The sequence below is a fragment of the Myxocyprinus asiaticus genome, chromosome 34 (genome assembly GCF_019703515.2).
Source record: "Myxocyprinus asiaticus isolate MX2 ecotype Aquarium Trade chromosome 34, UBuf_Myxa_2, whole genome shotgun sequence".
NCBI classification, from domain to species: Eukaryota; Metazoa; Chordata; class Actinopteri; order Cypriniformes; family Catostomidae; genus Myxocyprinus; species Myxocyprinus asiaticus.
In genome coordinates, this window is record NC_059377.1 from 35,614,581 (window position 1) to 35,640,199 (window position 25,619).

The following is a 25,619-nucleotide window of genomic DNA, read 5'->3' on the forward strand; positions in this document are numbered from 1 at the left end:
TAAATAAATAAATAAATAAAAGTTAGTCAAAATGAAAGGAACACAATGTAAGGGTTAAAAGCAAAAAGGCACTTGAAGTGACATCACACATCTCTTCAATAAACACATGAAGGTCAGAAAGGTCACATTTTCAAAAAAATATCATTTATTTTCACATAAGAATTTTCACATTAACTTGTTTTTTTTCTTTATCAAATGTCTCTTTTTTTTTTTTATATAATCTTCTTTATATACATAATATACATTTTACACAACACATATACAAAATAAGAATATGAGAATGACATAAGAGAATATAGGATAAAAACAAACTGGAAAAAACAAATCAGAGTGATCTAAAAGTTAGTTGTATGAACAACTGCTCAGAAGTGAGCTTAAACAGTTACATTGAATGCGACGTCACCAGTCAGAGTGTGTTATGTTTGTTCATAGTTGCTGTAGTTTTAGCTGATTAATGTTATACGTGTATGTCTTTGCTAAATGTTAAACCTGATCCAGTTTCTCCATATTAAGCTATTCACGGTAAAAATAGTAAAATAAAAAAATAAAACATTAGTCGCTTTTTATTTTATTTACGCATTCCAATTTCATAACCAAAAAACTGAAGTGTAATTTTTAACAAACTTAAATTAATAAAACATAATTTTATATATATATATATATATATATATATATATATATATATATATATATATATATATATATATATATATATATATATATTTTTTTTTTTTTTTTTTTTTTACAGATTATTCAATTAAATTTCATAGAATTTTGTTATGAAATTTAAATGCATAGATCTTAAAATTGTTTTCTGAGTGTGTATATTGTAGTCAGCCACTTTGAGATTATTGACACTGGTCATTAACTGCCTGTTTGGCCGATTTCCTTTTGTGCCAATCACCCCTCATCCAATAAATAATGCACACTTTTCAGTTTTTGTTGTGATTTTGGAGTAAATATTGTGCAGAGTTAGTCTGCAAAATTTCCACATTTGTTACGTCTCATTAAATTGTGTGTGTGTGTGTATATTATATATATATATATATATATATATATATATATATATATATATATATATATATATACACACACACACTACCATTAAAACGTTTGGGGTCACTTGCCTGAAATGTTTCTCATGATCTTAAAAATCTTTTGATCTGAAGGCGTATACTTAAATGTTTGAAATTAGTTTTGTAGACAAAAATATAATTGTGCTAACATATTAATATATTTAATGACAAAACTAAAATTTTATTTAAAAAAAAAAAGTTTTTGAAATGGATTACTTGGACTGAATAATTAAGAAAAGCAACCACTAAGTGCCCAGCATATAGATGGGAACTCCTTCAATACTGTTTAAAAAGCATCCCAGGGTGATTCCTCAAGAAGTCAGTTGAGCAAATGTCAAGAGTACATTTCTGCATCTAGGCAATTTAGGTAAAGTGTGGCCACTTTGAAGATGCTAAAATATAACACAGTTTTGATTTATTTTGGATTTTCTTAGTCAAAACATAAATTCCAATATTTCCATTTCTATTATTCCATAGTTGTAATGACTTTACTATTATTTTAAAATGTGAAGAAAAAAATAATAAAGAATAAGTAAGTGACCCTAAACATTTGAACGGTAGTGTGTGTGTGTATATATATATATATATATATATATATATATATAGGTCAAATGGTGTAAAAATAGAGAAGTATATTAACAGATTTTTTAACTGCAATTGAACCAAGCTAAATATTGAAATATATTAGTGGTTGACCAATATGGGTTTGCAGATGGCTGATACAAATATTTAGGGAGCTGGATGGCTGATAGTCAATTATATATAGTATTTCGCACAGTAAACATTTTTGTTCATTATATATAGTAATTTGTTCTGCAGCAAACCTAATAATTTATTAACTCTTTAAACAATCAATGCACAAAAACAACACAGCAATTCTGGATTCGCAAGTATGTCAGTGGGTTTGGTAAACAGTATCGGCGTGTGTATTGTGTCTGTGTGTGTATTGTGCCATTTTCCAAGATTGAATGCCTAGTACAGCACATGGTTTTGTAAAATCATGAAAGATGAGAATAAACCCCACTGAACTGCTGCTACATAAATTAATACGTATATAAAATATTTGTCTGGATCAACAAAAAGAAGAAAACAATGAAAGTTTTGATCGCTCTACTCCTTCATGAGAAGCTCTGTTGTCTTTGGCTCATTCTTGGCTAGCATCCCCTAACTATAACACTCAAATAAAGGGGTTGTCCATATTTGAAGAACATGCTATTACAATTCCAATTGTGCTATTGTTTCAGTTGGTCTTTTCCAGGTTTTGTGTAGTCCAGACATTTATACGTCCATAAAAAAGGAAAAGGGGAACAAAAATCTCCCTTTGCATGAGTAATCTTTCCAGAAAAACACTGACGTGTCAAAGTTTTTTCTTTAGAACTGTCCATAAGTAAGAAAATTCAAAGCCCTCTTCATCCCAGTTTCGCTTTCTCAGTTTGCACCTGCAGTGTTAGAGAGCTCTACTTCCTGTCCGTTTCCCCCAATGGCCAGCACTGGGTTTTTAAACAGCTACCCCTGTGTGTTTTCATCAACACAGGACACTGTCATTGTATTCTTTTGTAGGTGTAAATTGGAGTCCAATTATGGTCTCATTGTAAGACCAGCAATAATAAAAGGGGAAGTAACGTTGTGAGAACGGTCCAGGATGCTACTGACAAGGCGGAGTTCGTCCGCATGCTTTTCTGTATTTCAGGAAGATCCACGACTGGATCATCTGTAGCAGAAAAAACATCTATTTCAGTTTTTTGTAGTTGGAGATAGAATACATAGAAATAAGGCAAGAAGCATACTTAACACAAGTAGACAAACAATGAAAGCTTGGCCAATGCAACATACATACTTAACCTGCATTCTTGTGTAACTCAGTAAAAAACCTCAGTACTCAAATAAGACCAGAAACATACTTTACACAAGTACTTGGCCAATGCATTGCAAGCGTGCGTTCATGCCCAATTGTAAATACTTGTATTCAGTTCTTGCACAACTTCCACGTAACAAACCTCAGTCCTCAAGGGGGGCAATAAACTTACTTTCAAATATCTGTGTCATTAAACCATCTGTTATTATTCAGGTAGCTAGCTATAAACCTGTTAATATAATCTTACTTGCTCAGCAAGATTCTTCAAACTGTTGCTCCACCTTTACAGTAGTCAAACTAAAATAAAAAAGTCCAAGTGCACTTGCGTTGTTTATGAATTGTATTCTGAAACAACGCAAAAATGCATGAAATTCAGCTTGCGTAGCTAGAGGCATCTATGCTCTTGTACTTGCGTAAAGTATATTTTGGGCCTTACAGAGACGGAGTATTGAATGTTAATCAGTGTTACCATACCTGCTGGTAACCGATTGGATGGCGTGTGAGCTCCTCCCTCTGTGCCCACCTTGGCTCTGCCTCCTGTGCCAACCCTGGCTTCTTGAGAGCCTGAATAGAAAGGAAAGGAAAACACCAAACATAAAACACATGGCAACTAAATTGCAAGACATGCTTTTTTGAGATCTGCAATTCACTTACAGACCACCAGGGTGGCGATACTCACCATCATTGGCAACTACGTTCACTTTGAGCCTCATACACTCCTGTCCATGGTGATGCAGTGGTTTGGCTGTAAGGTAATGAGGAAGAGTGTCAAGATGAAGGTAGATTAAAGGATGATAGAAGGAGGTAAATGGTTGCAGACAGGTTAATTAGAAACAAGGGTAATAGTGTTAGACGTGTAATGGATAATCCATTTCTCCTTAGATAACTAGAGGTTTAAGTTGTAGCCATCTGGACCAGTGACCTATGTCTGATCGGTCTTACTACAGGGAACTAACTGTACTCTAATTCTTATGGTGCCTATGCAATAGATTTTACACTGCACTGGTGAATGCTGCATATCCATTGATATCAATTGTATTGTAGTGTGTAGGTGTAGGCATCCATTGATCATTGAGAATTTCTGAGAGGCAGGTCTGGTTTTGTTTTTGGAAATCCAATTCGAATTCCTACTTGTTCCACTCTCTGAAATCGAATGCCTTCCTATACATTAAACCTGTGTCAAAGCTTCCTCTAGCGTGCAAACTCCGTTAACTGTTCCATTCAAAATGGCACAATGTTTAAACTAGCAAACTGAACAAGTTTTAGTAATACTCTTTCCAAGAGGGGTCTGGTTTTGGTTCTCGACTCTGCCATTGTTAATTCTAGACTTCCATATTCCAGTCCACAAGCTCGCTAAAATGTGCTCCTTGTGTTTTCAACTGCCCAAACTCCCCAAGGATAGCCCATGGGGTTGCCAAAAAGGACACGTAGCGGATTTGTTGCCAGTTTAGCCCTCCACAACATGAATTGGCTTCAAATGCAATGCATGTATTCATTACTGTGGTGCTAAAATACGGCTCTAATGTGACTCACAGTCTTAGTATTCACTGCATGGTTTGTGGGGCAATAAAATCTATAACTGGAGTTATAAGTGTGCTGGTTGCAAGATTCCCTCTTAATATTAATTTTTTTGAAACAATCCACCATAAACTTTATTGACTTGTATTTACATACATTCAGTAGTTTAGGCACAAAGAATTCAGACAACTTTTTAGAGCCTATACTCACAGATATAGTAGTAGCTTTCACCCTGTCGGAATTCTTTTCCCAGAGTGAATGGAGTGAAGCGCTGGAACTTCTCAGAAAACTTCTCAGGTGCATGCGGGGCGAAAGGGTGGCCGCATTCCCAGCGCATCTGGTCATAGGACAGCGGACGGCAGGAGTCGTAATCTTCACGTTCAACCATGTAGAGCACGTAGCGCTCTGCGTCCTGTGATGGCACCTCGCCCAGCGGGTAGTGCGGGCACACAATGTCCAGATAGTCGTTCAGGCGTACCTCAACTGCATAGTCGTCCCATCGGAAGCTAAATGAATAAGTGAGATTTCGTAAATACTTTTTGTAAGAAGCATTCTTGTTGTATGATTAAAGCAAAACCTCATACCAATGATTTCTGTTTAAGACTGGTTATATTACTACAACAAACAAATGCCAACATTTCAAACATTTTAAAGTTTGCTTTTGGATACCGAATGGTAGGAAATATAACTCAATTTCACACTGCCCCAATAAACACCAACTGTGTTAACACACTGATCCAAATAAACACAACAACTGTTGAAATTTAGTTTGTTAACATTTGTTGGGGCAATGTGAACCAGCTTCAAAGCTAAATAGGAAATAAACTATAAACAATAAAGGATTTTATATCAATAAAAAAGTACATTTATGTGACAAGATTATCTAACACCAGAGATGGCCTAAAACTAAGGAAGAAAACAAGAAAAACTCCCGTTGGTGACAAGAAGAATTCTTCATTTAGAAAACTTAAATGGAGTGTCTGACTTGAATGCCAAGCCTGATGCAATCACATTTTCAATTGCCCTCGCATTGATCTAGATGACATCTCAAAAGACGACCGGCAAATCACAAAGGGACAGAGCCGGAGAAGAAAAACCGAAAGCATAAATAGGGAACAAAGGAGAGACAGACAAGTACCTTGATTACTTTACAGAACACGAGATGGGACAGATGCATGAATATGGATTATTCTAGACATCGTTTCATTGATTTAACTGCACGCTGTCCGTATTCACGAATAGGTCAGAGTCAACAAGAATGACAGGAACATGGATGTGTTTGCGTGAATGTTTGAGTTTTATCGCCTTGTGAGAGCAGATTCTTATTTGAGCAAAGGGATCAGTAATCTGTTGGGTTGCATTACCAGGTGATGACTATTGACTATGCTCAGATACACACGCTCACACACACAAAGTAACACAAACAGAGAAATAAATCTGCGTTTCGTCTACAGCCTTTGACACACTCCCTTACTTATTAGAGATAAACACACACACTTTGGCTGACAAGAGTCATACACACCCCGTCTATGCCACACTCCTCCTTTTCATTTGACACACTGAGGGAGGTGACGGAGACAGTCTGCCTGTCTGCCCTTCCTTACTCCTCCCTCTATCATTTGGTTCATTCTCTGTTCTGCTGGCAATATACTATCAGTTTATGTGCTGCCCACTGATAGAAGAATGCCAGAGAAAGATAGAATGCCCTTGTGTGTTTATTCATCCATCCATCCAACCATCATCGGATTCCATGTTGGTTTCTGAGATCAGCTTAGTTTCAGCGGGTTGAGTAGTTTGTTTACTGTTCCCAAGTAACGAGAGCCCACCCCGAGTCATTTCCTCAATATATTTATATATATATATTTTTTTTACTTTTCGCCTGTTTTATCACCTACCATGCAAATATTTTAAGTTGGATCTCTAGGAAATGTAAAAACATAACTCTCCTCAACAAGCCGCATGATTTGAGGTACCATTTACACCCATAGCACAAATGGTACAGGAATGGTACAAGTTACCGCCTAAAAGCCTATTCACACCAAGCCCGGATCTTCAGTGAGAATGCTAGTTGTGAAGAAGCTTTTGAATAGTAACAATGGATTCCCACTGTGCTATTCACAGTGGGTCCAACAAATTGTCCACTGACAATCCAAAGGTTTTTTTACCCTTTGAATTGTGAATAAAATTGATTGACAATTAGAATAAGTGTTTTAGTGACATGTCCCGAGCCCAAGGACAGATTAACCACTGGGCTGATTGGGCCATTGCCCAGGGGCCTCTAAACCTAAAGGGCCCTGAGCTCTAAATCAATTATTTATTTATTTTGAGATATCTATTATAAATCCACATAAATGTGAAATACCATTTGTTCGGCCCAATGCATGCTGGACTACAGCAGCGCCAGCACAGGCCCTCCAGTGCGCGCTCAGGGAATCTGCGTCTCACAGGTGCAGCGCATTTATTTGAAGGACTACAGAGAACAGCGTCTGATTCACAAAACGCTTCCAAACTGCCATTTACCTGTGTACAAAGCTGATGGTTTAAATTTATATAAGTGACAGAATTTGTGCAAAATGTTTAAGTCCTGCATGCATTTAATGTTTAATGATAAAGCGAAAGATGCCTTAATACTCTAAATATGTGCATGATAACCTTTTGTAATATTTGGTTCACGAACGGTTATTCTGTTATTTGTCAGGAGTCGGGACTAAAGAACGCTTATTGCCATGGATGCATCAAACACAATCTAAGATTAGCAGGGAATAAAATGCACAGTGAGCTATGAGCCTAAATAGCACAATACACAGATCTTCAAATGATAAAATCACATTAAAGTCAAACAAAAATAATCTGTCACTGCCTGCAACATAGTAAGCCTATTCTTAATAAATGGAAAATTAGTAATTCTGCCCGGGCAGGTTCACTTTCCATGAGGTAACGAACGATACAGTTTTTAGGACTTCTTCGGGATGCTTTGATTTTTAAATGATTCAGCATTTAACTTGTGTAATTATTATCTGCACACCAGAGCAAAAGGGGGAAAAAACATTGGCCATGGTGTACCGGCCCATGGGCCTCTCAGTTCTTAATCCGTCCTTGCCCGAGCCACTGCAGCTACAAAATCCAGTGTGTTGGTGGCACCAACACACCAAAAGTTACTCAGCAAACAGACATTAAATACCTAAAGAAGAACAACTGGAAGCAGGCGTTGAAGATGGATGTGGAGCTGCTCTTGTCTTTGGTATGTGAGCACAAGGAATTATTTGATAAAGGCCACATCGGCTACAAAAATACAGAACAGAAGTTATTATGGCAAGGAATTGCAAAACAAAATCGAAATCAATGGTGAGTTTTTTTAAAAATGTATTTATTAAGTAGTCTTGCAATAATGAAATTGTTAGCAGGGTTTTTACTGAAGTTTTCAATAATGTTTCACTGCAGGACATGAAATTAAAATACCAACTAAAATTGCCACCTAATAAAATGTTAAATTAAGTGGCACCTATTTTTCAGGAATTAATTTGCTTTTCATATAGCCCGAGCAAAAACTGTCTCGTTTTTGGTGTGAACAGACCTTTCGTCGGCAGTTCAGTTTGCAAATTCATTTTGGATTTGGTGTGAATAGGCCTTAAGTTTAATACTTATGGATAGTGATTTGTTCAAATCTTTGACCTTAATTATGAGCAATTATAATACTGATATTTACCCCCCAGCAACACCCCTAATTAACACTGTAATGGTTCCGTTGATGTAGAAATATCGGATCGCAAAACCTATCAAGGGCCTAACCAAGTACAGAAAACACTGTCACACAAAGTGGAATCCTCCTATTTTCTGGGGAATTTCAGCTTTCCTCCCAGTCTGGTGGACACAACAGTAGCTTTATTACCCAGAGTGGGTGTTTCGGTCCATGTGCGACAACATCCACATGTCTGCTTTATGATCAAAGTCTGTAAGTGGGTCTCTTTTTTTTCTTGTTTGTTGATGGTGGGACCCCCCGGTCTTAGGACAGACGATCTGGCTCCAGACCCCTTCAACTCTTACACACACACACAGCCCTTTTAATTGGCCTGCTGCTTTCACTCACTGCAGATGCAAACACACACACACACACACACACACACACACACACACACACACTTACACGCAGCTCTGCACATAATGCCAAACTTGGTATTCCCACTCACTTCAATTCTCTTGGGGCCTCATACGCCAATCGCACACTGATCCGGGTGATGACGACTTTGTTCGATGAATGAAGCAAATATACTCCATCCCCAATAACAATTTACATGTCTCACATTCTATCACCAGATGCTTAAGAGCAGTCATCTGGCACTTCAACACACGCACACACACACCCTGTTGAAACCCTGATTAAAATCTGTTTGTGGTATGGCCCCAATGTGTTCATCAAAAGGGGGGCAATTAAAACACAAAGAGTAGAATTAAAATGGCCCCAGAGGGGGGCAATTATTATGCAGCTCCCCCCTCTGCCCCTGGGGGCTGGGAGTCAGAGGGGAGGGTGGGAGAAAGCAGTGGGGGATGGAATGTCCCTCAATAGAGAGGTCAGAGGGTGCTCCCCACGCCAGTGTCTTTTCTGTAGCTACAGTTACTTTATCAATGGCTTTATTCATGTAGTAATGCCATTTGCTCATTTTGATTCATTCCTTACATTGCATACAGGGCGAAACTTCTTTAACACCAATTGATGTTCGTTGCTCAACCATGTTTTGTGTTTTCTCTGCTTTTTTTATGCCCTGAACACTGACTTGGAAAAGGTGTTTGGATGAATCTCACGAAAAGATTTCTGGGTCACATTTCATCATAAAATCAGAAGGAAACATGTTTTGCATAAAGAAAACTGACCAATTTTTAGTCCAACAGGATTTTTGAATTGTGACACTATTTTCATGGCAATTAAGCACATTTCTACCCAAATTCTCAATATCGTAATGCATCTTTTGCAGTTGTAATTCCCATTATTCTCAATGGTGACTCTCATTAGATTAGATGCATGCAACATATTGATTGATTTATTTAAAAAAGCATTTAAATAACGCATTTTTTTCCCAAATATTCAGCATGCCTAAAATCAACAATAAAAACTTTCTGAATTCCCCAGGCATGACTTTTTGGATTATGATCAGGTTTAATTTCTTTATTCTCAAACAAATCTTTCTTTTGCACTCCCTTATTTGCCATAGGCATATTAAAAGACATTTTTTACTAGATTTTTACATTTTTCTAAATTGAAATACTTGATTTATTTAAATAAGAATTTAAATAATACAATTATTTGTATTACGGTAATGATAATTGCCATGAAAATAATATTGCAATGCAAAAAACCTTAATGGTCCTGAAATACTGTAGGCTTAATCTGATTTCTTATTTTTTTATTTTGATTTAGGGGTGAAATATGACCTGTGCATGTTGATTTTGCGAGATTCACCCATTAACAGTTTAAACTGTTATGAAAATATTGTTGGAATGCAAAAAACCTTAATGGTCCTAAAAAAGGCTTAATTTTTATTTAAACAAACATGTAGGTTTTGCGAGATTCACAAAAAGTCAGAGGCAGTAGTGATGTCAAACGTGCTCTTCGTCTCAATACCACCCTTATTCTATTTTTTTTTAAGGAAATGAGAATGAATGAATCATGAGAATCATGTTTGATTTATGCAGACTGAAACCTGGCAGACAAATATGTGGGTGATTGTGAGTCACGTCCCTGCTTACCGGAATACGTGAATAGTAAACGATCTTTAATCCTGAATTCACTTTCTGCCAAAATCATCAGCAGATGACTCGGTTAGGAGAACTGACTTGGTGCCAAATGGGCAACTGTAGGGTTAATCTGGGGTCTCTTAATCTTTAGTTCAAAGTGTATTGTTGTTGTTCTTTTTTACCCCCTTTCTAAGTCTTTCTGTTGGCCTCTCCTCCCTCTCCCTCTCTCATTTCAACACTCTATCACTCACTGGAATGTTGGAGCTTGCAAAGGGGTGGGTGATCAGTGGGGGGTGAGAGGTTGAGGAAATGTTTGGAGTCAGCAGCATAGACCTTAACACACTCATTACCAAATGATGCAGGGTTAACATTCTTTCCGTATTCACCTGCTTGGGGTAGGTTTGTCAGAGAGGTTTTGTCAGATTATTTAACAATTGGTCCTCAAAGTATAGCTAGGTAAATCCCCACACAAACACACCAACAATAGGTCTGCCAACATCCCTGTCATCCGATCTGTGATCTTTTGTAACTTTCAACATCTAATACTACAGTCAAAAGGTAATTAACAAAATTCTCACCCCGAATCTGTTTGAATATCCATCATTCACACTACTCTGTCCAACCCCTCCGAACACCTGCGTTGACTGGCTAAATTGACTATGTCATTAGCCCAGAAACCTCATGCAGATCGTCTTCTCTGTGCTGTTTTAATTCACCGCTAATGCAAGCGACATCGTTCTGGGTGACTAGTTTGGAATGCAGTGCAGCTGGATAATCGGGTGCTCTCTGCTCCGGGATTACTCTGCCTAGGTTGCCGAGGGGGCCAGGGGCCTCATTTGGCTTAGTGCAGGCAGAAAGAGAGAGCAAGCAGAGGGGCCCATAGCAAGCTATTTCATTGTACTGATACACAGTTGAAACTTTACACTGGAGTGGTTCGGATGCTAATTGAACAAAGGCTGCCGAAAGAGATAAAAAAAAAAGAGAGAGAGAGAGAGAGGAAAGAGAGTGATGGAAAAGAATAGAGAGAGAAGGAAGCAAGATACATTAGTAAAGGGAAAAAAAGGAAAGAAAGAAAGGTTTGGAAAAGTTAGGGAAGGTTTGATTTGGTTTGAAAAGGAAAGGCAGGAAAGTTTTTGTTTGAAAAGAAAAAAGGAAAGGCAAAGAAAAGGCTTGGTTTGTAAAGGAAATGCAAGGGAAAAGAGGACAAATTAAAATGGAAAATGTTTGGAAAATTAGGAAAGGAACATTTTGAAAGGGAAACGACAGGAAAATGAAAGGTTTGGAAAGGGAAAAAAAGTTGAGAAAAGTTAGTAAAGGGAAAGGTTTGATTTTGAAAAGGAAATAAAGTTTTTGTTTGAAAAGAAAAAAGAAAAGGGGAAAGAAAAAGAAAAGGAAGCTTGGAAAAGTTAGGAATAAAAAGATTTGGCTTGAAAAGGAAAGGGAAGGAAAATGAATTAAAATATTTGGTGAGGAAAGGAAATGGAAAGGAAAATGAAAAGTTTGGTTTAAAAAGGAAAGGAATAGCAAAGGAAAAAAGGTTGGGGAAAGTTAGTAAAGGGGAAGGTTTGGTTTGAAAAGTAAAGGGAAAAAGAAGAGGAAAGGTTTGGTTTGGAAATGAAAGAAAGAAAAAGTGATAGGAAAGTAAAAAGGTTTGAAGGAAAGTAAAGTTAGAAAGTTAAAGAAAGGTTTGTTTTGAAAGGAATGAAGGAAAGGAAAAGACAGGAAGGTTTGGAAAAGTTAGGAAAGAATTTTGGTTTGAAAAGGAAAAATATCTTTTGTCTGGCTTTTCTCAAAAATGTGCTTTATACTGTGCAGGTGTACAAGAGATAAACAAAGAGAATAGGGGGAAGAAAGGAAAAAAGTAGAGAGAAGAATCCTTTGATACAGCAGCACAGGCTGCTCTTGTGCCTGTCCTGGCCCTGACTCGGACAAGTCCCAACTCTTTCATCTTTTCTCCTATCCATCCATCTCTGTCCACTCTCTCTATTCTCCCTCGGTCTGTCTCTCAGCTCTCAATAAGCAGTTTGATCCCCCATTCGTTCTCCCTGCAAACACCCCCCCCCCCCCCCACACTGCCCTCATCCTATCAGAGTCCTGCTCGCTGGAATTTCGAGGTATGTTAGTTAGTGACCTACGTTTTGTGGACACTAACTCTGGTATTTGCAATTGCCATGACAACCAAATCAGACCAGTTCGCCATTTAACAAGCCCATATTCCACACCAGGGTTTTTTTTCAATTCATCATGTTTACATACATCCTATCCTCATCAATCTTTTTTCTTTTCCTTCAAATCGCTCAACCTTTTGTCCACCTGCTTCATTGATCAAGTTGTCAGATTTGCCTTTTCAAATGAACTCTTTACTTTCTTTCATAAAGGAATGACTGAGTAGCGCCTGATAAAGATCAGTGTTTGCATTCTCATTCAATGATCTGTAAAAACAGCCCTGTCAATTTACAGCGTTTCGCTAATTCAAATCTTTTTTTTTTTTTTTAGGTTAATATAATCCCGTAAACTAAAGTGTGTATGATAACAAGTGCTACATTTTTAAACTCCTTAACTGTGACTTTCCTTAAGGTGTCTTTGGAATTAGTTGTCTAATTCCTTATTTGTCCAATCTGTCATACTAATAACAGACCCAACCATACAACTGTACTAACTGCCTGGCTCCTGTGTCCTCTCATAAATAAATTAGATTATTAATGCCATGAGAGAAACTGGGGATTATTAAAGGGATAGTTGAGAAAGATGGCTTGCAACAAAATATATTTTTGTCCAAGCTGAAAACAAACGGAACAACATAAATGATTATAAATGATAAATACATAAGGCATATTCTATGAAAAAAATGTCTTCAGAAATTCCTTGCATTGTTTAAAACCTGTTGATGCTCATTTACCCCACCCATGGGTTTGACTTTACTTTGCTTAAATTAATTCACATTTACTATATAGTGTGCTGTTCAAAATTGTTCATAATGTTGACAAATTATACATCTTTATAATTTGTCAACATTATTAACTCTTTGAGTAGACTATATAGTATATGTGAACTAATTTAAGCAAAGTGACATCAGTTCTGGGGGGGGGGGGGCATGCACATCAACAGGTTAAGAACAGGCTTGGCCACCCTTCGGGGGGAGTTGTCTCTTGCACCGTCCCATCACCACACACTGTAATAACATGCGTGCGACTTGTCGTGGGAATGGACCTTCATCTAAAAAACAGTCCCATTCAAGAGCAGGACAAACAAAAAGACCGTGGACCCAAAACCACATGCTGGGGCTGTGATTATGACAACAAGATCCCAACACAACAAAATGCAACACAAACATACCGATACACTCACACAAACTTAACGGCCCGCTACCATCCTTTGTGTTGCCTAAAATAACTAAGCATACGATAGCAAACGACTGTTAAAACCCTTACGCACATAAAGAATGGTATGAATCAGGTATTCAGGTTTTTCAAAGTTATTGAGCTTGACCTTTCCAGTCGTTTGTGATTACTGGTCTGGATAATGTTTTTTAAAAAAGTCACTTAATTCAGACCAATTTGTGAAATCGTTTGACCAATTCATCAAAAAGAATGACTCCAAAGAAAGAATCACTCTCAAATTAGACAGCCCAAGAGCAATATTTAGTAGGGCTAGGTTTTGACACAGATCCCACGATTTGAATTCGATTAATGTATTTTACACGATTCGATTCGATTTTGATTCTATATTGACTCATATGGGTATATTTCAGTTATAATTAGTGATCGACCTATATGGGTTTTTAAATGGTCAATGCCAATATCCAGAGAGCAGGGTGGCCGATACAATGGCGATATATCACACAATTTAATATAGTAAATAACATAAACATAAAATTGCTAAAAAATTTATAAACTCTTATTAACACTATATTTACTAAATTTTACACTAAACTTTAACTTTGTAAAAAAGAATCTAAAAATATTATATTGTAATGGTAGATAGCAGTTTCTTCTGATTTCTGTTTAGTCGTCACATTTTAGTAATATATTTGCACATGAAGAAACTGATAAGGAAGAAGGATATAACAGTACACACAGTAGTCCAGCAACCATGGATGACATGTGTGCATTAGTAATAGCATTTTCTCCAAAAATACAGAATCAAACCAATTGTACATACAGTTCATAGTGAATAAGACATTTACTTATAGCACATGTGAAACGCTTTTACTTTGAAATTGCTCTCACTCTCTTGTGCGGATCCAGTGCGAGCAGCAATCTTCAGGCCGTTTAAATGGCCTGAATTGCCTGCTTGGATTGTTACAGACTGACCGTCTTGCTTTGTGAATCAGAGGAACTCTTGATCCTGAAGTTTTTGATTCTGGCTCATGGAATACGCGCTTCAGAGGAAGATATTAGATGAGCGCTTGACGGGAAGAAAATGCTGGATTTTCATGAGGTTTGTGAATTACATCTTTTTAAATGAGATATCTGCATATTTCCAGATGGTATAGAATAGATGTTTTATTGATATTTTCCTTTTATCATTAGAAAAGTTACAGGAAACTGTTGAGGATAGACTGTTAGAATACATACTTCAGATGAAGATTTATGAGTGCTCCACAGGATGCTGGATCAGCTGAAGTTGTGTGAGGTTGGTTTATTACATCTGTTTAAACGAGATATGTGCATATTTGTAGACAGTACATGATATTAGTTTTATTGATATTTGCATTTTTATCATTAGGCAAGACAGTTAAAAGTTACACGGAACTGTTGAGGAGAGAGAGGGAGAATGAAACAGGCGAACACTTTAACATTACGAACTCAAATGCATCTGCCGATGCTCTGATATGCGGACCGTTTAAATGACACTGTGATGCACACCGGTCTATTATGGTAGTAACACGATGGCACGTAACAACAAAACAAACCCTGACTGGTCGTTTAAATGTCTCAGTCGCTTCACATGCAAGCAGGCAATTCTCAGTGGAGGGGATAATTGAATAATTCCAATTTATTAGCCTCGGCGATATATCGGTCGACCACTAGTTATAATGTCCCTTTTGCTTACATGTGAAGAAATTCTCTCCCAGCTAATGCCTTAATTTTACAGCGGACCTTCTAATTAGGTACATTACGAAAATATTAATTTGACTAATTATATATTTTATTTGTTTTTCATAATTTTAGTCACATTTTGGCTTTTTAAAAATGAACAAATCCATGTAATTAATTAATTGTCATGGTCCTTTCTCTCTGTCAGTCTGGGTTTTGGTCTGACAGGGCTGTGACATTATCCACCCATGTCTGTCTTTGAGTGAGCGTGCGGTCTCTGTATTATTCCCGGCCGCGCGCTCTTCTGTCTGTTGTGTTTCATGTCTGAAGTATGGTGTCTGGGTCCTGACTTCCTGTCTAGTTCGGTTCCGGTCTGTGTTGGGACCCAGACATTCATACTCCTTGTCTGTCTCTTGCATCCACAGATGCGCGTTGCGCTCGCTTTGCGCTGTGCGCCCCGGTCACGAGCTGTCTTCTTGTTTGTGCTGAGATTCGGTCACTTCAGTAAGGTGGCGGGTGTGTGTATGACTGAACTCTCACACAAGTGTCTGCTCTCGTCTTGTTTGTCGATTGGCATGAGTGTATTTTGCCTCATTGTCTTGGCGATGTGAGCTCATGCCAATCAGATGTTTTGCCTGCTTGTGAGAGCACATGGCTTTGTTATTGTTCCTAGAACAGTCGGTCCTGTGTGTATTCTTGTGTTCCTGTCATCCTGTTCACCTTCCTGTTTCCAGTGCGGTCTGGTTGGTCCTGTTCCCTGTTTCCCTCTGCTCGGTTCCCTGGATTACTTTTGTCCCCTTCGGGGTTGTTTTTGATTTCCCCCTCATGGGAGTTAGATTTTTTTAATAAGGTATCTTTGGTTTTTTCATCTCTGCATTTGGGTCCTTACCTCTCCCCAAAACCCTGACATTACAAACTGGCCAAACATGGACCCAGCAGAGATTTTTTTTTCTTCTCCCACTCCAGTCTAGCAGGAACCAGCCTCCCATTACCGCAATCCTTGAGCCACAATCCGAGGAGCTGGCATCAGGGCAAATGCCCTTTTCGCCGAGGCACTCCTCAATGCGGCTCAGGGTTTGGGTTTTGACGAGGTCACCCTAAATTATCTGTTCCTGACCAGACTGGAGGAGTCTGTTAACTGGGAGATTTGAGAACCTGCAGACGTGGTCCTTCTGGGAGGTGGTCTATCGTGTCATGGAGATAAGGGAAGAGGAGTACCTACTCGGGCTATGGGAATCCAACTTTGACATTCACACCTCCTAGCCCCTGCCAGCGCCTCCAGCCACGAAGGCTGCTCACCTGCTGTCCCTGTTCTATTCCCGGCCACGCGCTCTTCTGTCTTGTGTGAGCACGCGGTCTCTGTTTTATTCCTGGCTGCGCTCTCTTCTGTCTGTTGTGTTTCATGTCTGGAGAATGGTGTCTGGGTCCTGACTTCCCATCTAGTTCGGTTCCGGTCTGTGTCGGGACCCAGACATTCATACTCCTTGTCTGTCTCTCACATCCACGGACGCGCGTTGCGCTCACTTTGCGCCAGGGTCGCGAGCTGTCTTCTTGTTTGTGCTGAGATTCGGTAACTTCGGTAAGGTGTTGGGTGTGTTTGGCCGAACTCTCACACAAAAGTCTGCTCTCGTCTTGTTTGTCGATTGGCATGAGTGTATATCGCCTCATTGTCTTGGCGATGTGCACTCATGCCAATCAGATGCTTTGCTTGCTTGTGAGAGCACGCGGCTTTGTTATTGTTTCTAGAGCACCACATGCTTCTCGGTCTGACGTCACACCCGCCTCCTTGTTTGCTCGTTATTGTTTCATTGTTTACACCTGCCCTAGATTAACCCTCTTGATTTGTCTCCCTATTTTAGTCTCGTTGTTTTTGCTGTCCAGTGCTAGTTCATCTCGTCTTGTTCTCTAGCCTTGTTCGCTTGTCGGTCCTGTGTGTTTTCTAGTGTTCCTGTCATCTTGTTCACTGCTTCCAGTGCGGTCCAGTTGGTCCTGTTCCCCATTTCCCTCTGCTCGATTCCCTGGATTACTTTTGTCCCCTTCGGGGTTATTTATGTTTTCCCCCTCATGGGAGTTTGATTTATTAATAAAATATCTTTGGTTTTATTCTCTGCGTTTGAGTCCTTACCTCTCCCCAAAACCCTGACATCAATAAATATTAGGGCTGGGACGATTCATCGATGAAATTGTTATCACATTGCTTCATTTTCCACGGCCATTCAAAATAATACTAATAGTTAATGAAGGTACACTCATGGCATCAAATATTTTATTTTAGAACATGGACATTCAAAAGAATGTTGGAAATTTTTATTTATTTATATATATTTATGTTATGCTAACAGAGTGTCTTTTTCACTGTATTAAAGTTTGCATTCATAGTAACACTGTTTGTTTCTTGTACATTTGTTTGTGTTTAATTTATTTTGGGTTAATTAACTGTTATATTAATCAAGTAATAATTATAAAAAATCTTTAGAATAACTGGCAAGTTAGTCGGTAGATTAATCGACTAATCGGAAAAAGAATCTTTATATTAATCGACAAAAAAATAATCATTAGGTGCAGCCCTAATAAATATTATATTTCATATTATTTTTTGTTACATGTTTATTGTTTAATTGATACATTTTTACTATTTACAAGCATTGATTCATCTAACACATACTAAAACCGGCACTGTCTCTTTAAGAAAACCGGCAATTCTGAAAAGACCGTCTGTAAATAAGCGCATGTTAACGAGAGAGGCTCGAATGGATATATCTCATCCGTGCTATGCGTGATTAGAATTTAATGTTTATTTTTTTTTAAATGTTTTTGATCAATAACTGACTGTAAAGAACAGAAAGGGTATTAAAAGAGACATTATTCAATGAAAAATTATTCGCGTAGATCTTGTCTTTGGACACACATTACACGGAACAACTTTTACAGTCAACACACAGTGAAAGGATCTCGCTGCTGAATACTCAACCACTATACTACAAAATTACTGCTGAGTAAAATGTAATAATTTACCAGCCAGTTGCCAAATATATACATTTATATGAGTGGTTTCCTCTCATTGTAGGGGAGGGTAGCGCATAAATTAAGATATCGATATTAGGATTTAAGAATCGATATCGAGATTGATCAAATGAAGATCGTGATGCATCAGAAAATTTATATTTTTTACCCACCCCTAATATTTAGCCTATGAAATATTTTAGAGAAGGGCATAACTAGAAAAATGTGTATTTATTATAGAAATTTCCATGACTTCTCCCTGACTTTAAGATTTCTGTGACTTTTCCAGGTCTAAATTTTTATTTATTTATTTTTTTTATTTAAAATCCATGTTTTCCAAGTTTTCCATGACCGTTGGAACCTTGGCTATTCGTAGGATGGGCTTTATTAAAACGATTAGACATTCAACTTGATCTGTATTGTTAAATGCAAGAGGAACCTATTAAATATGAAAGATAGTCAAAAATGTCTCAAAAATTAGGTTAAATGGAGGGAAAGGTTAAATGACCGTGAGAATGCACAAAGATTCTGGGAATTCTCAGGGAGTGAAATAAATGAGATCACAGCTGTAGGATAAAAGATAACAGCATTACTGCAGGTGTTAAAAAAATGGGTGTGTCTCTTTCAAGATGCAGAGAGAGATATATGGTGGAAATGGTGTATTAACAAGTGTTTTTCCAATATTGAGCAGTAGATAATACTCTATCACATTCTCAAGCCCTTTAACTTGTGTGAATAATAACTCATTGAGTATGTGTGGGTATAAGGAAGTGTATGTCTGAGACTTGTGTAAAAAGCAGGCTGCTTGCGTGCGTGAGTGTGTGAGAAAGGTATTGTTTATTGTACACGCAGGATGTGCAGTTTTCCCGGGAAAACACTTGGCCAGGAAGCTCACGCTTAACAAGGAAAAGGCAGTCTCTTCGTGAGACACAGATATACGCACTGCCCTTGTGAAAACCTTTGGGTTCAGTTCACTAATCCTCTTGCTCAATCGGGTCTGTAATCTCAATATGGTGTAAGCAAATCAGTTCAGGTCAAGTAAATCTTTCATCATTTGACAAATATCACATTTCACACATGAAATTTTTTTTATATAGTGTATATCAAACACTTCTGGCCGTTAGGGACAAGATGTAGCAGTCTACTGGAGAAGATTATCATGGGTCAACAATTAAGAGAGTAGATTGTAATCTATAGAAGTGAGGGAGGGAATAGAGAAATTACAAGAAAGAAGGTCTAGAAGCAATCTGTACACTTTTTTCACATTTTCTGTGTTTGTGTTCTGTGTGACGGATAAAGAAACACACAAGGCTCAGGGGATTTGCACTTTGTGAATGTTTGGTGTGCAAACTCGGTGGAAATCTGACAAATACGTTTTACTTTTAATAATTTATCAGAAGCTTTACAAATTATGAAAAACAAAAGCAACACTTTTCAACCAGTGAATTTCAAGGACATTTTAATAAGTTTTCCAATCATATGTAACTACTGGATCAGGATTTTTTCAAATAATTTTGATTCACAAATGAATCATCCAGACCAATTTGTGAATTTTTCAACCAGTGAATTTAATGACATTTTAATTACCTTTCTATGACCTTTACAGTCATATGTGATTACTGGATCAGGAGTTTTTAAAATAATTTTGATTCACACTGATTCACAAACCAGTGAATTGACCTTTCCAGTCGTATGTGATTACTGGATCAGGATTTTTTTTTAATATATATATATATATATATATATATATATATATAAATAATTTTGATTCACACTGATTCACAAACAAATCTTCCAGACCGATTTGTGAATTTTTTCAATTTATTGACTTCAACTGAATAAAATAATGTTTAGTTCACAAATCGGAAGCAAGCTTTACTCTATGTAAGCTCTACACAAGAGGAACATTTTGCCAATGAAATATCAGTGCAGAGAATAACTAGAAACATTTTGATATTTCCATGACTTTTCCATTACTTCTGAAACATGACTAATTTCCATTACTTTTCCGGCCTGGAAAACACAACTTGAAAAATCAGTGAATTTTAATGTATTCCATGACAGTGGGAACCCTGAAGCAATATATTATATAATTTTAGCAGTACTGTAATACCAAAGTTCAAGAGTAAACAAGAGAAGTACAAAAGCTAGAGAAGAAGTGTACCTGAGGAAAGAAAAAAAGTGTTTTTTCCCCAATCAGGGAATGAAATGAAAAGTGGAACAGTTCGATTTGACTCAAGCTTTATCGACTGGAACACCTGAAGCAATGCCATGTGAGCGATCATACATACACGCATTTAAACGTATAGTCATAATAAATTTATGTCAAAGAGATGGGGTGGGGGGAAAGTCCTTTTCAGCACAGCACGGAGAAGGTGAAAGAGAGGAGAAAAAGTGAGAGATACAGGCTCTGGTGGTAAAACCGAAGAAAAAGAAAATCTAAACCTCTTTCATTTCATTCATCCTTCTTTCACAGAGGGAAGGAAATAAGAACAGGAACTGAATAAAAGGATGAAAAGCAATAGCATGTAAGGGTGAGATAAAAGGTAGAGAGAGAACGAGGGTGAAGCCAGACAGGCCAGAAGAATGAAGCAGAGACCAGGAAGGAGGGGAGAGAGGTGGGCTTGAGTGGCGGCCTCCTTATTTGAAGACCACCAGAGACTACATAAAGTGAATGGCACTACATCACTCACTCTCTTACTGTCACTCTAACATGCATACACACAGATCTGATGAGATTAATGCTAAGTGACATGTAGACAAAAGCAAAATTGCACTTTATCACCAGTTTCTATCTACACTTCTCCTCTCCTTACACACATATAGATGAACACAGTGACAGACACACTGCATAAATGGCACTTCATCTCGCCAGTGAACTCTGCCCCACGATTGGTCACACTAGCCCCGGTTTTGTTCCGCTGCAGATCTGCGGTGGGAGCAAGCTAATTTGGCTGTAACATATAACAAAAAAGCACTTAGCTGGCTAAACCCCACAAGCAAGGCCCCATTCCCTTGGGGGGAAAAAATAGCACTGAATGGGACATTTTGGGTAGAAATGCAAGAAAGCCCTGTTACTATCTGAATTAAACTGTGTAAAAGGGCTCTTTTGCAGGGTGAAACAGTAACACAATGGGGTGACATCAGACAAGCGAAAAAGAAAAAAAATGCAAGGAGGTTGGAGAGTTTTGGGATACAGATGGATAGGAAGAGCGTGAAATGATTGAGGGAAAGAGTTAAAGAAAAAGAAGAAGAGAAGAGGGTGTACCAGTAAACCATGCAATACAGGGCATGGAGCCAGGGAAAAGGGAGGAGGTTTGGGAAAGACAGGTAGAGACCAAAGGCAGAGAAAGAGAGAAAAAATGGAAAGAGAAAGAACAAACAGAAACCAAAGGAATCTCTATAAGTCTTTAAGAGCTGCCTGATACAACAACAAGAGCAACACTAACATAAAACTTTCAGCAACCATGGCATTGATATTATGAATTACACTGAATCCCTGGCTGTACAGTGGTCCTTTCAAATGGTTTAAATAGAGAAAAACAGTGAAAGTGAAACTTTCGGCAATCGATCGGTGTCTATCCATCCATCTATCTATCTACCTATCTATCTGGTAATTAATCTATATATCTATCCATCCATCCATTCTGTAATCAATCAATCAATCAATCTATCCATCCATCCATCCTGTAATTAATCTATATATCCATCCATTCTGTAATCTACCTATCTACCTATCCATCCATCCATCCATTCTGTAATCTACCGATCTATCATCTATCCATCTATCCATCCATCCATCACTGCAATTACTGTGTAACCATCAAACTTTTAAAGCTAGTTGGTCTTGGCAAAATTTACCTATCTAGTTTAAGCTACTGAGCTATTGTTATTTTACTTTATTTGACTATTTATCATTTTATGCTTCTATGTTCGTAATTACTTTGTAATGCAAATGTAGGTGTGACATGCCAATCAAGCACACTAAATTGAAACTGAGAAACACACTTGACTCACTGCAAGAGTGTTCAGAAAGGTTAATTGAGGAAGTTTGGTTAATAAATACATGAGAGAGTCTGTGAATCATAACCAAGCACTGGATAACAACTACTTATCAAGCATTTCAGTTGATCAGCTATTGAATTTGAGCAACACTACAACACATGAGTTTCCAACAAGCAGCAGCAAGCACAACAAGAGCAAGCACCAACAAATTCAAACATGCAGGCTTACTTGACCTGACTCAGAATCACCTCTACAGCCTAAAAACAAAATATGCTCAGCTGCAGTGGACTATCGACCCTGGTGTCAATCTTCCCCCAAGGCACATACACATCTATACACACATATACTCTGTCAACCATATGCATTGAAGGCATGAATGCACAAACAACACACAAATGCAATCACATCATTATATATTCCTGGAGTTTGTGGAATTAAATCTATTTCAATAAAATCTGGCTTTTTGTCTGATTTTAAAGAGCACCTATTATGGTTTTCCAAATATTACCTTTCATGTAGTGTGTTATATAGCTGTTTGTGAATGTAAAAAAGTCTGCAAAGTCTCAAAAATCAAAGTGCACGACAAATGGAATTATTGACTCCCAAAAGAAAGAACCGATTCTGAACACCTGAAACGAGTCGTTAGTAATTCCAGACTTACTTCCTGTACTAACCTACATAATTTGGTAACAAAAAACCCGCCTCTGGTCTTCATTGGCTGCTCGCAAACAGCTTTGACCCACCCTAAAACGCTACACAAAGCAGTAGACCAATCACAACAGACTGGGACATCTGACCAATCAGAGAAGAGTAGGCTCTCTGAAAGGAGAAGTTTAGAATGAATCCTTTAGAACAGATCATTGAACAAGTCGTTTTTGACACTGGGAAAAAAAGGTAATGCTGCAATTTAAATTATGAGCAAATTAAAGTGTTTTTTGACGTTGGATGCATGTAAATCTGTGAAACCTTTAAAACAAAATTAGGCATGTTTAAAAACCATAATAGGTGCTCTTTAAATAATTTCATATGCAGACTTGTGAAAGAAAAATAATTTCCCCCAACCCCTCTGATATTTCTATGAAAACAGGATTAGAAAACACACAGAGAGAAAGCTTTAGATCTGATATTGAATAAAAATGGTGAGTGTAGTAAGGATTACGCTCTTAGTCACTGAAATGATCGTTGTTGTTTGGCCATTGAACATGTATGCCCTTTCTTAGAAGAATGGATAAATCTGTGTGTTTGAGTGTGGAGGGGGCACAGGCCTTTTCTGTTACAAGCTGTTATAAGCTCTGAATGTTGGCACAAATAACTCAAAGCCGACAAACTCATTACTGTAACTCAGCATGACCTTACATTGTAGGTGTTGGATTTAAAGGGGTATTTTGGGTTCAAGACAAGTTAAGCCCAATCGACAGCATTTGTGGCATAATGTTAATTATTACCACAAAAATGTATTTCAACTCGTCCCGCCTTTTCTTTTTAGAGCAAAAATCTGAGTTACAGCCAGGCCCTTACAATGGAAGTGAACGGAGCCAATCTGTAAACTTTAAAATAATACTCACTGCTTTAAAAGTATAGCCACAAGACGTAAACAATATGTGTGTTAGCATGATTTTGTGTGATAAAATCGCTTACGAACATTTTCTGTGTAAATTTATATCCAATTTTTCAACTTTGTTGCCATGACGATGTAACGCGAAAACCCTGAAAGAACCGTCAAAATGACGAACGTTACAGCTCAAATAATTTCAGGTTTTAACAGAATAATTAAAATGCTTTTATAAAATGATAAGCTTCACATTTCTGCCTTTAAACTCTCCAAACATTGGCCCCATTCACCTCCATTGCAAGTGCCTCACTGTAACCTCGATGTTTATTTTAAGGAGGCACGAGCAGAAATACATTTTTGTTGTAATCAACATTATGCCACAAATGCTGTCGATTGAGCTCAATTTGTGTGGAACCCGGATTATTCCTTTAACGTTGATAAATCCGATTCATTTGAACGAATCGGTTCGTTCGGACGGTTCTTTCATTGGAGCGGCTCAAAAACATCGGTTCGCTGGTTCGCTTGATTCATCACTCAAAAGTGTTGTCAAAAGTCAACACATTTGGTTAAATAAAGAAATCTGCTCGCAATAGAACGTGTCAATCAAATGTTGCGTTACAGATGGTTCCAAAACAAAAAGCGACTCGAACGAATCGTTCCGAGTTTTGCAATCCCATCACCAGCCCTGTAAAGTAACTGTGCGTATCAGTAAGCGGAACACTCACTCAACAGCCAATGCGTATTTCAGCACATTGTAGACGCATTCAGGTGAAAAATACGTCAGTTTCCGTGTATTTTACGAGAATGAGCGCAGTTAGCCCACACTGTGGCAAGCATCAATACATCTTATAAAGAGACAGATTTTGGGATCACATCCACAGCACAAGCAATGGTAAACAAACAATCCAGTGATGGGAAGTGGACAGATTATGGCGCAATAAAAGTGACTGGATAACGCGACCTGTTACAGGTAAAGGTGTACAACAAGACCACAGCGGCGGCATACCACTGAAACAAGCACAACAGTCCTGTTAAACCTACCAAATGCACAGAGCGTAAAACCCGTATTGAGATGCAAATAAGATTTTAATAAAAGGAGCAAGAAGTTCTAACAGTTTAAAACAATTAATTATATTTTAATTAATGGCATAAGACGTTTATTTTAACACCCATGTTGCACAGTAATTGCTCGAAGAGAGCAAGAAAAAATAGATTTACTTACTTGGAGTTGGTACTATTCCAGAAAACAGTGTGCCTCTCAGCAGAGACGAGCAAAGCGCAGAGACTCGCTCCGATGTATAAGAGCCACACCAGATCCATTATAGACGCTCTGTGATTCAGTCCAAAGACAGAAAATAACCAGGCAGCAATAGGTGAAGTGTAACTTCTCAATTCCTTTCACCTCGTACAGCCGTGTAGGTAACTGTTCTATAGCTAGTTAATATTCGGTTTCGACCAAGCGCTACATGAAATTAACAATTCAACAGCTCTGCGTCAGAGATTTACCAAGTCAGTACTGAATGAAAGTTTCTCTGCGTCGCATTTTGCTTTTGTGGAAATACCGTCCGAACGGACCACGCCCACTATACCTACAACAGCCAATGAGCATGCAGGATTCATTCCCTCACAGCGGAGAAGCTGTCTGTAGCCCTCTGCAGATTCAGTATCACAGTTGAACTCAACTCAGACTGAGGTTGAGGAAATCGACTGTTATCGTATTTTCCAAATATGCTGAAGTTATGTGCTTGAACTATTTCGATAAATCCGACAGGGTTCCTGGAACACATTATAATCGAAAGCGCCGGATTAAACGTTTTATATCGATTTAGTCGGTCTGAGAA

The 25,619-nt window shown here is 37.9% G+C and overlaps 1 protein-coding gene across 1 annotated transcript; it reads right to left on the reverse strand.

The window, feature by feature from the left end:
* Positions 1-122: 122 nt before the first annotated feature.
* On the reverse strand, positions 123-25,284 carry LOC127425639 (ephrin-A1-like). Its single transcript, XM_051671834.1, has 5 exons — positions 25,001-25,284; positions 4,660-4,955; positions 3,611-3,676; positions 3,406-3,495; positions 123-2,787 (listed from the first exon to the last, which is right to left on the reverse strand). Exons 1-5 carry the CDS (start codon positions 25,096-25,098, stop codon positions 2,663-2,665), a joined length of 675 nt encoding a protein of 224 aa, XP_051527794.1. The 5' UTR covers positions 25,099-25,284; the 3' UTR covers positions 123-2,662.
* Positions 25,285-25,619: the final 335 nt, after the last annotated feature.

Bases quoted from the DNA above. Each gene is read 5' to 3' on its own strand.
- LOC127425639 (XM_051671834.1), bottom strand. From the start codon at position 25,098: ATGGATCTGGTGTGGCTCTTATACATCGGAGCGAGTCTCTGCGCTTTG. The intron at 4,956-25,000 runs GTAAGTAAATCT...TTATTCATTTAG, and splicing joins TGGAATAGTACCAACTCCAA to CTTCCGATGGGACGACTATG. The intron at 3,496-3,610 runs GTGAGTATCGCC...CTTTCTATTCAG, and splicing joins GAACGTAGTTGCCAATGATG to GCTCTCAAGAAGCCAGGGTT.